A 16779-nucleotide genomic window follows, 5' to 3' on the forward strand; every position below is an offset into this window, starting at 1 on the left:
TTCAAGTGTTTTTGAGATTGAGGTTCACAGTCACACAAAGCAAAACAATTGTGACTTTCCAAAATAAATCTTTGAACTCACCCAAACCCTCACAGACCACATACATTTCTGGCCATGGAAAAAAAATAATACATAACTCAAGCCAGAAGTCTCTTTCACGGGACTTATTGCCAGATCTCTTTTTGATGCAGTTTGACTATTTTCGGGCGGCCTGGTCGCCGCTTTGCCACTTTGCCACAGTCACAGTCACAGTGGTGTCCCTGCACCGACTGCCTGTCACACAAAGCCTCCGCATGCAGATCAGTGAGTTCTCTGTGGTGTTACAGGCCTCTCTTGTTTGTCATGTACCTATTCAATTGGAATAAAGTCATCCCTGCATTGCCTGCCTGGGTGAATCACACAACAACAACAACACAAAAAAAAAAGTGCGCCCCTGGTTCTTTACATAATGACGAGCAAGTCACAGCTCACCAGAATAACACATTCACAGAGAACTAGGTCACAATTTCAAGGCAGGGCGAACCATTCACCCCCTCGATCGAAAGATCCCCAGACATTTAGGGTCTTGTGTAATTTAACGTGTGTATGTGTGCCACAACGCTCTGCAACCCCCCCAGCCCCCCACCAATGCCTCCCACTGCATGTTTGTATGCCAGAACAAAAGGGTTGGACGCACAGTTAAGGCAACCTTTGTTCGTGACTGTGCAGCCAGGGAGGGATCCAATCATTGAACCTTCCAACACGGCATCCACCCTGAGCGCGGCAATGCAAACACAGCGCAGGAGAGAGGAGGGGAGGATGAGTAATGTTTACACGCCGCTGCCTGTGAACCGGCTCCTCCCCCCCCCCCCCCTCCCCACCCCACCCCTCCCGCTACGGCCCTTTTCCCGATGACGGCCGCGCGTTCAACGAAGCCCTGCACCTGAGACCCCGGCGGGCCGCGGGTCTCTCCGTCCTCGCGCCGGTGACTCGGGAGGCTTCAGGAGGCCTGGCGTGACGCACGAGAGCAGTTTGTTTCGCTGGCTGAACATTCTTCGTGAGGAATGTTTGGAATTCGCATTTAGAAAGAAGACCCTCTCTCCGGATCGCTTTCTCTTAACTAAATAACAAGATTTATTTGATCAAGATTGTTAACAGATTCGAGCTATTAAATATTCATTGTTAAACAATTATATTTTCTTCTGAGGTAGATGATTAATAAAATGACTTAAAACACTGGGAAACTGAGAAGTTTTAATGTGTTTTTTATGGCTGCTTGTTCCCCTTCAGAGACCATCATCAGTTAAAATCCCCCCCCCCCCCCCCCCTGGGGGGGCTAAAAAGTAACAAGTACCCTCAATTTGTTTAAATTCGTCCAAATTTGACCCTCGACCTCTTGCCTCAAGATATGAATGAAAATTGGATCTGTAAGTAGCCAGGAGCACCAGCGGATGCTGCTCATCATTGATCCGCTTGAAGAAGCCTTGTTGGACCGTTTAAGCACCATTTTATCTTGAAAGAAGGACTTTGAATGACAGGATTCCGCAAATGAGTCCGGACTTCACTGTGGTGGAAAAACCAGCAAATACATACACGCCTTATAATTCCTTTTATGTTACGTTTAAAGCGGTGCTTTGCATCAGGCAAACAAAGAAAATATATAATAATAAAAGTGGGTCCACTAATGCTTCAGCTCCGTCACTGGTGCAAACTGCCATACTGTATTTCTTTAAGTGCTGCACGAACATGCCCCCCACCCCCCCTCGGGTTTCCAGCAGTGGGTCAGCAGGAGCAACAGAAGACCCAGGGGCAAGCATCATTATAACATGTCTGTGGTAATTAGAAGGCTCACTCAACCGTTAGTTGAACTCAAGTAATGTGCTTGTTCTGCGTCTCGGGTTCACTTTGGCTTCCCTGAGCTCTTTTCAGAAAACACCAGACTCACTGTGACGGCGTGGCTCTTTACATAAAATAATGATAGTGACTTCAGTTACTCGTTAGAAGCTACACGCGCCGCCGAGACGCTGCTGGGAAGGAGTTCTGGGAGTTTAGTTCGGCAGCAACTTTAGTAGGCGACTACGGCTTTGCGCTTCTGACGATAAATAACCTGCGTTCATGAGGAACAATGAGGCCGATTGGTCAAATTCAAGGGAAGAATTGTGCAGAGGGACGAGTGTGAGCTTGGAACAACTCTTGTCCATAGATAGAGTGCGCTGCGGTTGTTTTATTGGGGTTTCGTTACAATGCGAGTACGTTACAGAGGGAACCTTTGTGAGGCCGACTGAAAGGCCTCTTTCATAAGACTTAATTGGGAAACATTTAGAGCCAGTCAGCTTCTCGTAGAAATTAGTACAACCTGACCCCGTCTACATCCTGTGTCTGCCTGCAGCCAACCACATGACAACACAGCCCAGTGTATTTAAGCTACCCAAAATAACTCGACTGTAGCAAACCGTAAAAAAAACTAAAAACAAGGCGGAGACCATCTAGCTCGCTCAGAAAGAGGATGGTGAAAGTTATTTTTAACAGTAAAAGTTAGAAAGTCCAGTCTGATGTAACATAAGCTATGTGCCAAGCTCTACAAACCAGTGTTTTTTCTTACCGAGAAGGGCGTGGAACAGCTGACTGCCCAAGATGGAGGAGACTTTGCCCACGCTGGTCTTCAGGGTCTGCTCCCCTGGACTGGTCAGGTTGGCCTGGTAGCGCGTGAGCAGCCCCACCGCTCGCTCCGTGTCTGCCCCACAAAACAAATACACAACTCAGCACAACACGAGCCCAGGAGCTGTTGACCGGGTTAATATTGTTCTCAGCAACTTTTACGGTTGATATGTTTTTGTATTTTATTGCTCTTGAAAAAGTCAGTTGATCCAACAGTAGAATTATAAAATGTGATGGAATACCACCTCGAATCAATAGGTGTGTTCTTCTTCTTACCAATCACTATACAGATACCGTAGTCATTTATTTGAATAGTTAATATTTTTTCTCCAGCCTAAAGTCTAAACCGTCAATTTGATTTTAAAAAACTGATTTTATAAAAAATTGTTGCAGGACTACATTTCTGTTCTATTGATTCTCTAACAACCCCTAAAAATCTATAAGGAATGACAGATTTAAATCAGTTAATGTAGAACTCCTAAAAACACAAGTGTAAATACCATGGCACGTGATAACTTCATTTTCCACCTATCACAGACATGACGTCATGTGACTTAACATGAACCGTCATATCATAAGAAAAGTTCACATTTGACTTAATAGTCAGCAGTGGTCTTTATTAAAGGTATTTATGACTGTGCAGACAGAGGTTGAACCTGGTGGGAGGTGAAGGAAGCAGCACAGTGATGATGTACATCCACAACATCACAGCTCCATACCTGATCCTCAACATCTTCATCGAAATATTTAAACATCTCAACAGGGACGTTGTCGCCCGGAAATGATCCAGGTAGCTTTTATTTATTTAATTTTTATTGCACGAGCCATATAAAAAGTCATACCAAAAAAAAAAACGTCCACGACTGTGTGACGGTCATCCAACATGTGCTGCAAACCCTTCCACGAGGAGGACACGGTAACGGTACTCACCGTATTTATGGACCATTGTGGGGACAACGCCAAGAAGAAGAAAAAAGGTCACGTGAACAAGAGTTTGCGGTTGTTAATTGTTTCCTCGAATTATAACAACAGTCCCGGGTAAAATACACGACCCGCAAGTGTCGCCTCGTCCTTCACACACGAGAGAGAAGTCCACGTTTCCCAGAAGGTCCACACCCACAGCCTGAGATGTGTCCACCCGGAGACGAATCACTCCACGTTAACTTTCCACAAGTTTTCCTCTGCTGGGCGAATGGCCTCAGAGCGTGACATGTTCCTCCTCCCCTCTCACGCGCGCACGCACGTACGTACACACGAGCGCGCATGCAAGGATTCCGTTCTTCACTGGTCCACCACGAGCAGCCTCTTCTCTTAATTGTTTGCGTTGTGCGCCACCTGGTGGTGCTGCAGGACAACGGCAGCGCAGCAGTGATGAGTCAGAGGATTGTGACGTGGGAATGAAGGCATCACACAAGACTTCAACGTGTACCCTCTCAGTGAGGAAATTCATATACTTTATTTACATGAAGTAGAAATGCCACAATGCATAAAAAGTATTGTACTACATGTTACGGTCCTTTTTATACCCGAGTGAAACTAGTAGAAAACGTGACCCGTGTTTCACACACAAATGATCAGAGGACAAAAAGACACGCAGGTTACATGAAGAACCGAGAATATTTATAATGTCGAGGATAGAATACACACACAGGACCGTGTAGAAAACAGTGATTTTGGCTCAGATTACAGTATAGACACATCTTTCCTGCGTCGATAATCAGGATTTATTTGACTGAAGTAGGGCCAACAAGGGGAACACTTCCTTCTCCTTCCAGGCTGAAGCTGCCCCTGTGTTGAGTCACAAGACAGTTACAAAAACAAATAAATCAATACATTTCCAATTACTATAGATTGTTTTTTGGTTGATAAATAGTTATTTAATCATTTCTAGTTTCCGTCTTCAAACGTTTGGGTAACCAGGTTGTAAAATAATATCTTTCTTTTGTCTCTGAATGATGACATAATAATATTCCTAATCCATTTCAATTGGTTTCTCACAGTCTACAAAACCATGTTAATTTGTTTCCATTGTTTTAATTGTTTGTAGAAAATGTTAAATGTTTTTTACAACCTGGCCATCCTTCATAGCCACAACAGGAGAGAGAGAGAGAGAGAGAGAGAGAGAGAGAGAGAGAGAGAGAGAGAGAGAGAGAGAGAGAGAGAGAGAGAGAGAGAGAGAGAGAGAGATGCACATTTTCGAGTTGGAAATACAATCACTATTTAGAGTATTTGTGAGCTAAAGATGGAAATATCAAGGTTCGTTGTACACTCAGTGCCTTCAAGCCAGTGTTTCCCTACCGTTGTAACAGCGTACATGCACACACACGTACCAGCCACTGCTGAATGTAACTAATAAAGTAGCTTATAATCTAACTTAGTTACTTTTCAAATCAAGTAATCTTTAAAGTGACTAAGTTACTTTTTAAAGGCGTAATAAGTAGTCAGATTACTTTTTCAAAGTACCTGTGGCACCACTGATCATCATATTGAAATCTTACCTTTTCTTTTGCAGAGACAATGCCTTTTCCTGTCAGAAACAGTGAGGCGGATGAGTCAGTCTATTCGCTTCCATTAACATCTTTATACAACAACAACAACAACAGCTCCTTACCGCTGAAAGAAGAAGAGCCCGGTCATCACCACAACAGACACAAGGTCCACCGTGATCCACGTCATCTGGTAAGTGAGCGGTGACTGGAACACACAAACATGTGACTCTCAAGCGACCAGGAAGGGGAGGGGGGGGGGGGACTAAAAGCACGGGCCGCTCACCATGAACCAGTCGGGCCGCTCCATGTCCTTCAGCAGGTGGCAGGAGTTGGTGGTAACGGAGCTGGCCCCCGCACACCACATCAGGGAGAACAGCCAGCGCTCGTTGACCACCCACAGGTTCACCGTGACCCCCGCGCCGGGAAGCGCCCTGTCGGGTGCAAAACACACGGCCCTGAGGAGGCGTTTTGGTCCGTGCGTGTCGCTGCGTGATCCAAAGGTGTGAGGTTACACCGGCGATTCCTCTCGACGCACCTCAGTTTGCTCCAAACAAGTTGCTACGGCGGCATTACATTTTAATCATTATTTAGTCCCTTTTTAGGTTTTTTTTTTTGCGCATCCCTCCCCGGGTCGGATGTCAGCTTAGATCTCACGCCCTGGAGGCCGATCCCGTCGCGTTCCGGCACGCCAACGCCAGACTTTTAATTTACTCTCTGCTGTGCGTGCCTCTCGGCACGAGAGTGCAGACATAATGTGTGTATTTAGTTTCATGTTTTTCCCTTCACCTGATCTCTTCTGAATTAAACTTGCTGTATTTCAGATTCAGGTGGTTCCCTCCTTCTTTGCGCATGACAGCTTCGTCATTGTAGACATGGATGAAGCCCGGAGCGCTCTTATTCACATATTCTCGTTCTTCTGGAGGAAGCCAGAGGACCTGAAAAATAAAAAAAAAATGCCGTGACAAAATACGCCTTTTCGTGAAATACCTCGTATTTGTCGGGACAGAACAGAATCCGACTTGCCAGACTCGGGTCGATGCGAGACTTCAGGATGGCGTCGACGGTGTCCACTGTGTCATTTTCCTGGTTGGTACTATAAAGGTCAAAGATCACGGAGACGTTGTGCTGCTTGGCCAGGTCGAGGAGCTGACGCAAGGAGGGGATGCTCTGGTTTCTGGCCGTTTCCTTCTCCTCCTCCGAGAGCTGGGACACTGAACGGAAAGGATCCGCCTGGAAAGCAGGACAACCCTTCCTGTAACGGGGGGGGGGGGGAGGAGGGGTGTCCGCCATGATGTGTTAGAGCTCGGCCCTCACCTTCAAGAACGATTTGCCTGCGTTGAGACTCTGCAACGCCTCCCAGGTCAGGTTGGAGCTGTGGCTGAAGTCTTCATTGGGAAACTTGTCTTTGACGTTCGTTGTTCTCAGCAAGAACCCAGAGTTGTGGTCGTGCATCAAGAAGGGAATTCTGTCTTTACTGGGGAAAAAAAACGCAAAATGAAAGGTGCATTAGTGAATGCATGAGCCGTGTTGACCTTTGGAATCAAAGAGAAGCACCAACAATTAGGGTATAGCAACTGTAATGGTAAAAATATGTTATGACACAGTCTTTTGCTAAAAGAGGCGGTATTGTCTGTGTTGAAGTGACGTGCGAAAAGCAGCAAGATTCAAGGTTTCAATTTGCAGCTGTGTCTGAAGAAGGGAGGGCAAGTCAGCTTGTTCTCACACAAACGAACTGTCTGAAGGATGGCCTTTACAGGTGTGTATAAAAGCTGTGTTTTGACCGCTCTGAGACACCACAGAGCACCGTAATACGTGCTTGTGTATTTGACCTCCTGCTTGCAAGCAATAAATGGACTTTTACAACTTTGATCGTTCATCAAGACCCTGTTTTTTTATTAGACAAACATTGAAACAAATCCTTCTCTTTCCCCGAACTAGTTTCATTGAAATATTCCACAACAGCTTGAGGTACCTGACTTGCACGTCCGTCTCAAAGGCCGTCACACCGCATGCGAGGCTCCTTTCGAAGGACATCATGGTGTTCTCCGGGGCCAGCTGAAACCAGGGAGGACAGACGGGTGAGACAAAAAAAAGAAAAGGTCAAAAGGATCTCTTTAAATGATCCTTAAACCTGTCCTTCCTCTGTCTATATACACTAAAAACCCTAATTACAACAGCCATGTCTCTTTCCAAATAGTACAATAAGAGTAAGATCATTAGCGCTTTAAACTGTGCAGAGAGATTCAGACGCGCCTTGTTTTCCCAACTCTTCAGGCCAAGAAAACTAAGCTACATTTTGAAAAGGAAAGTTGAAAAGAATCCCAACACAATGCGAGGTGGACCGTGTGAGCCTCTGGGCTGTGTTAGTTAGACAGGATGCTCACCATGGGGGCCCCGCGGTGACCAATGAGCTTCGGTTTTTCGGGCAATTCGTCGTGCTCTATCAGACAAGGGGACCGGATGCCCAGGGGACACAGGAAGATGGCCGCCGCCAGCGCCGCAAACGTCGCCGCGATCAGGATCCTCGACCCTGGCGAGAACAAACGAGGAACAACATGGCGGTTCTCTGAAGCCGTTTACGCTGCAAACAAACGGATGCACAAGCATGCAAACGGATATTTCAAGCTGGTTTTGGGGAGGGTGTAGGGGGGGGGGTTGATGACATACATTTTTCCTTCGCCATGTGGAAGCCCCTGAAGACAAACACGCTCAGCAGGGTCAACGCTCCGACGGCGCCGAACTGCAAGAAAGGAGCCGTGGCCTGCCGAGAGGCCCGGCGCACACGTCACAAACAACACATGAAAGGCGTTTGCTCTCAGCATTGTTGGCCCGATCGACGCGAGGGCCCTCGCCGTACCTGCAGTGAGAGAGGAATAGTCGGCCATTCTTTTTGCCACCCGGTGCAAAGTAACGCGACTCCGGAAACGATGAGTATCCCGCCGAAGGATAAGAAGATCTGTGTAGAAGAATAGGAGATTCAACTATTTGATCCGCCTGATTGGACGATGCATATTTGGGTGAAAGCTGGGTGGCTAAATGTTTACCTTATGTAGCCAGTGAAGGTTGAGCGGCTCCCTTAAGGCGACTTGGACCAATGCGAAGAGCTGCAGTGAAGCGGATTCAAACATTAAAGTGTAACTATGACCCACCTATGAAGATCCATCCTCATGCCAGTAACGCGCCGCCCGTGTAATATTCTGTAATCGCTTCATTGTTACCACAACGTTTACGACACCACGGTATCGACGCCTGATGCTCACCAGCAGCAGAACACAGTAGCTGGTTAGCACTGCAGAAAAGATGATCACCACCATGAAATAATTCACCCATCGCTTCAGTATTCCAAAGCCCTCCCTGAAAAAAGAACAAAAAGGGGGAGCACAGGGTCAGTGGAACAAAGGTCACCAAAAAAAAAGAAAAAGGAGAAAAGAAAGGAATCTGGGCTTTTGTGAGGGATCTGACATGTTCCATTTGTCTGTGATCTGGAAGTATGTTCAAAATTGGAAGCCTGGATGGGGAGGAACAAACTCACTAACATCAGGGAAAACATTAGGTTTTGTAAAGGTTTTGTACTTGTTGTTACGATGTAGAAGAAAAGATTCCTATTGGCCCTGAACCAGCATCGAGGAGGACCAGGTGCTATCAAACCGGTTTCCTGCCTGGTTGGCACGTTCAGCTTTGCTTTCTGTCCCTGCACTCCTCAACCCAGGAGAAGACAGTGACTCCCTAAATGACACCTTTTTCGAGGAAGAGCAGATCGCTCACCCGTTCACTTCTTCTCTGTCGTTAAACGTGACCATGCAGATGTACATCCAGATCAGGGAGAGCAGGGACACCAGAGAGACAGCCGAGAACCAGCAGCCTGCTCGCTAAAGGGAAAAGAACAGGTGAAATAGCAATAGAATACATACATATATATCTATATTTAGATATATATACTTAAAATGTGTTTGAGGGTTGTTTTGAATGCGTGTGAAAGTATGTGCGTGAGTTTCAAAGGAAATCGTGCCTGAAAGACAATGGAACAGTTCCAACTAATTTTTTTATTGATATTTTGCATGAGCTCTGTCCTGACACGCACCAACAAATCCTTTCATGCTCACTGAACAACACACCTGTCCATACTCTTTTCACTTCTTTTTCAGAATGGATAGGCAGAACCCCCCCCCATCATGGATTAATCCAAAAAAAAGCCTGCTAAGGCCTGTGAGATCACTTATTTGTCACGACGGACAACCTTCCTCTTTATAATTATTAAATGTAGCATCACTCTTCTGAGAATATCTGATTTCAGAGTTGAATCCAAGATGCATTTGAAAACATTTTTGTATCCCGTCCAGTGGAATGTTAATCCCTGATTATAGGGGTTTGTAAAGGTTCAGTGGTAAGTACAAGGAAGCGGAAGATTGGAGTCGTTAGAATAGTACAATTCATAAACGTCCCACACCAACGTGTGTAACGATATAGAGCTGTGCTGAAGGAACAAACACATACTTTGTTGAAGATTACATTAGAATATATTCAAATTTTAAAACGTCAAAACAAACAATTGTTGCCAAGAATACTTACTTTCCCTGGTGCACTCGAGCGCTTCCAATTGCAACTGTACAAGCCGCGGCTGCAGACTATGCAGCAGCTTCCCTGTGACATCGCTTCAGCTCTGGTTCAGCGACACCTGGACACCTGATACAGCCCCGAAGGATGGAGGGAGCCCAAACGAGCGCTTTCTCTGGAGGAGGTCAGGCTCAAACCTCCTTCACCCTACAAAGTGTAGAAAAAAGACTGAGTGACAGAAAATGACAGGGGGAGGGGGGAGGGGGAGGCCCAGGGCCGTGCACAGACGTCACGGTCCTGCAGCCTCTGCAGCAGTGACAGGCACGTCCATGCACACAGAGAGCAGGCGCGCGCATGCTCGAGGAGTCTCTTTGGACACGGGTGGTGACTTTGTGAAATTGTTTAAGACGGGAGCCTCCATTCTGATGTGGGTGTATGAGAGGAGGTTAGAGCAAGATGCCAGAAAACATGTCAGGGCTCATCTTTTGACAGTTGTTCCCGTTCTCAATCACCTCCTCCAGATGAGAGATGGCGAAACAACCCACATCAACCACCAAAGAGGCATATTGAGAAATAAACGCTGACAGGGTCAAACGTACCATTATTTCTTGTTTGACTTGATTTGACTTGAGGCCTTTGCCAGCAGTGCTACTGCTTGAATGGCTCATTGGTTTACACAGGCACAGCCTTCAAAGCAATACACAAGTTCACGCATAGGGCATGCGTTGGGAATAGATCACACAGGTTGAAATGAAACTACATGTACAGGTCTTTTGTTTTAATCAATTAAAATGAGGTCTTGTTTGTAAAAAAGAAAAAGAAAAAGGAATCATCTAATGTGTGTGTGTGTGTGGGATTCCACAGGTGTAAATGTCCCTTAAGACACTGTGTGTCATTTTTAAGGGAGTTTTTGGCCAAACGTTGTATAATAACCAAGTATTAATTAGACAATCAACGATTGGATCACAAATATCTGGAAATGGGAAGGTCTCGCTGACCAAAAACAATATTTGTAAAAGAAATGAATCATCTAATGTGTGTGTGGGATTCCACAAGTTTAAATGTCCCATAAGACATTGTGTGTCATTTTTAAGGGAGTTTTCGGCCAAACGTTGTGTAATAACTGTAAGTATCTGACAATCAACGATTAGATCACAAACATCTGAAAATGGGAAGGTCTCGCTGACAAAGAAGAATAAAACATTTCTTCACGGCTCAGCCTTACAAATTTTTATTTCCTTGCCAAGCACACACACGTTGGACGACATTACCAATTTATTTAACCATACTTTATCACTCTCAATTTTAGACATGAGCGCACTTAATGCACAAGCATGCTCACTAAATGCTTCAAATGATAAAGATCTCATTTAATACCAATAATTAAATGAAATCAAGTGGCAGCACTGGCGCCTGCATTGTTCAGTGGAACGAGGACGCAGAGACACAACTTGCCACTTCACTGCGACACTTTCGTGGCGTCACTTTAAGGTGGTTGGCAGTTTAGACTGTAATTAGTGAGAAAACATTCTAAAAAGTTTCGATTTTTGAGAAAGGATAAACACGAAAACGGTCATCCCTCACACACTCACTCTCCCTGATGAACAAGGAAACTGCACCGCTGTGACTTTCATTGCTGAACGAGTTTATCCTCAACTGTCACCTTTGGTTTTTAGAATTTCCTTTCAGCAAAACTCTCACGGCCTACAGACATTTCACAAACTCTCACTGACAGCTTTCAATAACAAGATATGAAATCCAAGACAACAGCGGCTGACTGAACTAACATCAACAATCTACAACATTTAAAACCTACACCTTGCGTATTATTTCTGCTCTTTTTGTTTTTCGTCTCTCTGGGGATTTTTATTTTTACTTCACAGCAGGAATAGTGGAACAAAAGCATTTCTATTTACCTATTTAGCTATTTGCTGTGTCTGAGAGAACTCACCAGAAACGGGTTGTTAAGTTCCTCTGTACAGGCGCTGGAACACAGTCGGTGGGAAACCACTCTGTTTGCCTCCCCTCTACTAATCTGGCATCCTCTCCACTTCAGCGTGAGTCCGTGAACTGAATTTCAATGGTCGCACATGAATGGGTGAAAGGATGAGGGGGAGGGGGTGGAGCCCGGACAGAGAGGGAGGATCCAAGCCTTTTGAACACAGGTAGGCTTTCAGAGAGTAGCTTTAGCTCCAAGGGAGAAAGCTGAAGCTGCATACCGATGGTTCTGCAACAAGTGCAGTCAAGAGTGGAGGCAGCTGTTGGAAAATGTTCAAATAACGGCTGTGCAATTAATTTCAGCAGACGTCCCAGTGTGCTTTATTGGAAAAACTGGACAACAACACCAGGCCTTCATTTGGAAGTAAGCAATATTTTGTGAAGTACATCGAAGTGATGTATAATACACTTTATGCTAATAGTTTTAATATTTTTACTTTTGTTAATTGTTAAATTAATTAAAGTGACATCGCGTACAGTGGACACGTGGGGTCCGGGGGGGGGGGGGCGTGTTCATGCGTGGAGGGGGCCGTGGCCTTTGTGGCAACTCTGTGACAGTGCTCATACCACCAGGTGGCAATATACATGTATTTAAAAACATTAGTTGTTATCTGTACCTCTAATACAAGAAAGATAAATCTAATGAGGGGTTGACAGCTATAGGACTGTAAGTGTAGCTCGTTGGGGATGTGTGACCACAGCGGTGCATCAATCAGAAACAAGCAAATGTTATTCCAATCTTCTTTATTGATTGTGTGAATGTACAGCAATTATGACTTTGTGTGGTTCCACAAGAAAGCAGTCACAAAGAAATATCAGCGCACTGCTAATACCCAACAGGAGAAATGAGCAGTAACTATCTACAGCTGACTATGGGTAGCTGCGGCTCTCCCAGCCTCTTGAGCGGATGCTCAATATTCTCAGCAAAGCCAAGAAATTTAAGAAGATTAAACCCCACTATGGTCAATAAAAACGGATCGAGTGGCATTTTGGGGACGCCTAACAGGTTGCCACAGAGGCCACAGCCCCCCCCATGAACACGCACCTACCACTGACAATTACTGGCAATTGACACTCACTTGCCTTTTTTTTGCCACTTACATGCCACTGCGTGCCACGAGGTGCCACTCAGTTGCCATTGCTCGTCAGTGCCACAAGGAGGACCTCGCAGTTTCTCCTCCAATGCCGTTCTTTTTTTCAGCCCCTCTTGGCTTCTTCCTCCTCCATCCTGCCTGGCGCGTATCGTAGCGGTCGGGCCGGCCCAGATATAGACGGGCGTTTGGACCCAACCAACTCCATTTGGGAGGGGAGAACTTCCTCGCATGGTACAACCCATGCAGAGGCTGCGGTGTTAGAATGCGGAACGCGTGTAGCCTACTTTAAGAGAAGATGGACTTAATAAAGCGTAGTTTGTGCTTCTGCGTTTTCAGAAAAGGCAGAAGCATGTTGCTGGAGCATGTTTCAATTGTGTTGGCCTGCATGCAGCCCTCCCGGCCGCTAGGTGGCGCACGTGCGTCAAATACCGCGGCCCTTGTGGTATTACAGGAAAAGGTGCTGCCCGATAGCCTTCAAACTGGCAGGTGAGAGACCGTGTTGTTTTGTGTTTGCCACTCTGCATCTACACACACACACACACACACACACCTCCTCCGCGAGGTTAGACTCTGTATTTCTCGTTAGAGTTCACATGGTGTTCATGTTAGTTGGATGAGATGTGAGATAAAGACGATGTGGCGCGCTCGTTTTGAGGTTAGCCAGTAAGCTAGCTTTAGCTTTAGCTAGCATCTGGTTTGCATATTGCAGTGAGGCGTGATCCACTGGAGGCTAAAAGACGATTTACTCTATCGTGCGATCCAACTGTACATTACAACCACATCAGTTTCAGGATTTGTTCAATTAGCATTGTAATTACTCTCTGGAAACGTTTTTTTGTCTGTAACTTTTATAATTATTCAACAATATGTCATCTGAAAAGATTCGACAATTTTCTTGTTTTTATGCTGCACTTATGTAAACATAAGGCATGCCAACGTTGTTAAAGCAAGTGATACATCAAATTAAAAAAAAGGCTTTTCATAATAATACACACTTCTAACTTCAGGTATTTTCAGAAATAATGGATCAGAAAATCCCTTATGATGACTACCAGCTGCCGGTGGTATTCCTTCCTTCATATGAGAACCCACCAGCATGGATAGCCCCACAGGAGGTATGCCACATGTCATGTGAGCCACACTATAATCCATACATCATTCTGACAGAGAGAACTCGTGGTCCATGGGGGCCTTCAGCTGCATCTCCAGGTCTTTATCAGGACGTCGGTGGTTATTTTTCTCAGTCAACTAATGTCATACTTTAGTATCGCATGATGACCGGTGCGTGTATCTGGCTAAATGACCATGACCTCTTTCATTCAGTAATGTTGATCTCTGGTGATGGATGATTAATGGCCTCCTTAATCTTCTCATCTGTGGTCACAGAGAGTTGATGTTGTCTGTTTTCCTTGTGTCCTTGTCCCTGCACAGTAATCACACTGCACACATCACATTGACTAAAACAGATTACAGCATTGGCTGGGAAAATGAATGAACCAGTACTCAGTGGATGTGTATAAAATAAAAGATCAAGGAAGCTTTAACAATGGGAGGCAATGGAATGCTCTGCACTTTCACACTGTAAATGTAAGCTCTCTTAATGAATCAGGGCCATGATTGATTTCAGGCCACAGTGCTTGTCCTCATTTTGTCAGCTTTACCTTTACTTTATACTTTTTTAGCGTGTTCAGCACCCTGACTACAACAATGAGCTCACCCAGTTCCTGCCGCGTACCATTGTGTTGAAGAAACCTCCAGGAGCTCAGTTGGGCTTCAATATCCGTGGGGGCAAGGCGTCACAGCTGGGGATCTTTATATCAAAGGTGTGTGTGTGTGTGTGTGTGTTTTCTAGCTTTCACTTACATTAATGTTCTTGGTACTGCTGACTAATTGTTTCCACATTGGGATATCTGGTGTGTGTGATGTGCTGGCAGGTGGTCCCGGACTCCGATGCCCACAGAGCAGGTCTGCAGGAGGGAGACCAGGTTCTTTCTGTGAATGAGGTTGATTTCCAAGACATAGAACACTCGAGAGTAAGTGAGAGCGTTCCCTTTCAGGTTCACACAGATATTCATATAGATAGTAATCAACCGACTACATCTTCAGTGTATTCTGGACAACATGTCTCTGTGAAATGGGGCTTATTTTTAGAATGTTTCAGTTACATATACCAATGATTAAAATACTTATAAAATCCTTTTGATTCTATGTTTAACATTTTGCCTTTTTATCGTAATGCAGCTTGTTTCTTCTTCCTCTTAAGGCTGTAGAGATTCTGAAGACTGCGCGAGAGATACTGATGAGGGTTCGCTTCTTTCCTTACAGTAAGTCTTACTCTGCCAGATCATATCCAACGGTAAAAAATGACGTACAACAGAGGCCGCGCTGCGCTCTTACTTTGTCTTCGAGGGCCCAATATAATTTGTGACCATAAATAACTGATGAGTTCATGTAGAATTATTGATGTTTGGCCTAAATTGTAAAATTGGCCAACTGTGTGTGGTTTCGACTGATGGTTATTTAAAATACAGCCCTGCTTTCTTGCTTTGTTTTTAACAAGCTATTGCTACAAATAAAGCTTAAATGGCACAAGAAAATAAAATCAAGTCAAGATGATTAGTCTGGTGTTCCTAATACAGTTTCTGGAAGTCCCTTTAGCACATTTCTCAAGGCATCTACCACATGTGCAAAAACAAAGAAGAAGAAGCAGCAAGTTGATTGGAAATATTTCAGAGTCAGGCCTTATTGTCTGTACTGCAATTTGTTGACCAAACATGTCTTTTGCAATATTTTTTTGTATAAATGACAATTAATCATTAATCAAATTCTACGACGTGGAGAGTTTCTATTCTGATGGCATGATGGCAGATTCCTATCTGAAACAGGAATTTTATCATCCTCCAGAATGCAAACACTACGGTGCATGCTTCATCAAAATGACTGTACAAAGGGACCAAAGCTTTGATAACACATTCCTTCTCTGCAACCAAACCTCCGGAAAAGGAAGCTTGTCAGCATTTTACTGCACCTGCATGCTGTCGCTAGGATGACCATCTGGCTCATCTCGCTGCGCGTTCTGACCTACTATATCGTTGTGTGTGTTTTTCCTGTCAGATTACCAAAGGCAGAAGGAGAGAACCGTGCATTAGATGAGAGGCGAGGAGAGGAGGGGGCGGGGCCTCTGCAGCTCCCTCACTGCTCGTCATCACCCTCCTCCTACGGTCTCTGGCCTCCATTCCGTCTCCGCTTCAAGATGACTGATGTATGACTAACAGGCTCATTCGAAGTCCTCTGTGTTCGGACAATACGTACTCTGTTATATTCTCAGCTTCCTCAGTCACCCAGATAGCTGATTGCTCCCTGATCTACTGTGATACATGGGGATTCCGTTACTCTTTTGGGATGTATTCACAGGGGAAGATACGGTACAAGCAGTAGGATTAAATTTCACTCTATAAATGATGCAGCTGATACACATCTTTCTACTGAACCATGACATTTGTCGACCCTGCATTCATTTCTCCCACCAAGGCCTGTAATTAATGTTTCTACTGTAGACATCGGTCTTGATGACAAAGACATAAAGGGGGCACACATGCTCAGTTGAGTTATTATTATGTACATTTACCTTTAACTAATTCATCAGCCTGCTACTTACTAGTTTTTCCTGGAGCTTTGGAAATATTATATTATGGTGTGATATCTTTTTTTTAAATATATCTTATGTTGACATACTGTGTGTACATGCAAAAGAAATATGCACATGACAGCATGGCCTGATATATTTTAGGATAAATGATAGTGCAAGACTTCTGGTAAATATCACTGATCTTAATACCGCTGTGAATATTTTGGACATCCAATTTTTAAAAGCATAACTATTTGAATATTAATTTGTGCACATGTAGTTCAGGGAGTGCTGATACTAAAATACTGTTTTATTAAATAACATGCTTCTGGCCTGAGTCTTTTTAAGTATAGAGTGTATGAACTGTGTATTTTGAGGT

The 16779-nt window shown here is 44.7% G+C and overlaps 3 protein-coding genes across 8 annotated transcripts in view; 1 reads left to right on the forward strand and 2 right to left on the reverse strand.

Moving 5' to 3' along the window:
• The window catches only part of dlg3 (discs, large homolog 3 (Drosophila)), a 63455-nt gene extending 59590 nt beyond the window's left edge, over positions 1-3865 (reverse strand). For 2 of the 4 annotated variants that reach the window (XM_062560548.1, XM_062560547.1), the window contains exons 1-2: positions 3568-3863; positions 2582-2713 (exon numbers count right to left, since the gene is read on the reverse strand). In XM_062560548.1, the coding sequence (XP_062416532.1) occupies positions 2582-2713; positions 3568-3583 (148 nt within the window). In that variant the 5' untranslated portion in view covers positions 3584-3863. Of the gene's footprint in view, positions 1-2581; positions 2714-3567 lie in introns of all 4 variants that reach the window. The other 2 variants (XM_062560549.1, XM_062560550.1) reach the window with 2 other exon arrangements.
• Positions 3866-4054: 189 nt separating this feature from the next.
• Positions 4055-11767, reverse strand: gdpd2 (glycerophosphodiester phosphodiesterase domain containing 2). 3 transcript variants are annotated; one of them, XM_062560552.1, is made up of 16 exons: positions 11632-11767; positions 9696-9887; positions 8892-8995; positions 8387-8480; positions 8171-8230; positions 7984-8082; positions 7794-7866; positions 7511-7656; positions 7099-7181; positions 6441-6600; positions 6150-6356; positions 5913-6061; positions 5410-5557; positions 5249-5331; positions 5136-5164; positions 4055-4425 (listed from the first exon to the last, which is right to left on the reverse strand). In XM_062560552.1, the coding sequence occupies exons 2-16, from the start codon at positions 9774-9776 to the stop codon at positions 4355-4357; spliced, it is 1587 nt and encodes a 528-aa protein (XP_062416536.1). In that variant the 5' UTR covers positions 9777-9887; positions 11632-11767; the 3' UTR covers positions 4055-4354. The 3 variants fall into 3 exon arrangements, with proteins under 3 accessions (XP_062416536.1, XP_037316480.2, XP_062416535.1); XM_037460583.2 differs by having other exon boundaries at positions 7794-7887; XM_062560551.1 differs by lacking the exon at positions 11632-11767 and adding an exon at positions 10280-10301 and having other exon boundaries at positions 7794-7887.
• Positions 11768-11921: 154 nt separating this feature from the next.
• pdzd11 (PDZ domain containing 11) lies at positions 11922-16732 on the forward strand. The gene is made up of 7 exons (XM_037460586.2): positions 11922-12042; positions 13109-13258; positions 13780-13887; positions 14455-14595; positions 14707-14805; positions 15036-15096; positions 15887-16732. The coding sequence occupies exons 3-7, from the start codon at positions 13795-13797 to the stop codon at positions 15919-15921; spliced, it is 429 nt and encodes a 142-aa protein (XP_037316483.1). The 5' UTR covers positions 11922-12042; positions 13109-13258; positions 13780-13794; the 3' UTR covers positions 15922-16732.
• Positions 16733-16779: the final 47 nt, after the last annotated feature.

Source organism: Pungitius pungitius, chromosome 2 (genome assembly GCF_949316345.1).
Source record: "Pungitius pungitius chromosome 2, fPunPun2.1, whole genome shotgun sequence".
Lineage (NCBI taxonomy): Eukaryota > Metazoa > Chordata > Actinopteri > Perciformes > Gasterosteidae > Pungitius > Pungitius pungitius.

What these genes read in the sequence shown, in the direction of transcription:
- gdpd2 (XM_037460583.2), bottom strand. Translation starts at nt 9,776, where the DNA reads ATGTCACAGGGAAGCTGCTGCATAGTCTGCAGCCGCGGCTTGTACAGT. An exon ending in GGGCTCTTCTTCTTTCAGCG is followed by an intron (nt 5,165 to 5,248) that starts GTAAGGAGCTGT and finishes TGTTTCTGACAG; the next exon opens with GAAAAGGCATTGTCTCTGCA. An exon ending in TTGTCTCTGCAAAAGAAAAG is followed by an intron (nt 4,426 to 5,135) that starts GTAAGATTTCAA and finishes GACTCAACACAG; the next exon opens with GGGCAGCTTCAGCCTGGAAG.
- pdzd11 (XM_037460586.2), top strand. Translation starts at nt 13,795, where the DNA reads ATGGATCAGAAAATCCCTTATGATGACTACCAGCTGCCGGTGGTATTC. An exon ending in CATGGATAGCCCCACAGGAG is followed by an intron (nt 13,888 to 14,454) that starts GTATGCCACATG and finishes ATACTTTTTTAG; the next exon opens with CGTGTTCAGCACCCTGACTA. An exon ending in GGTTCGCTTCTTTCCTTACA is followed by an intron (nt 15,097 to 15,886) that starts GTAAGTCTTACT and finishes TTTTCCTGTCAG; the next exon opens with ATTACCAAAGGCAGAAGGAG.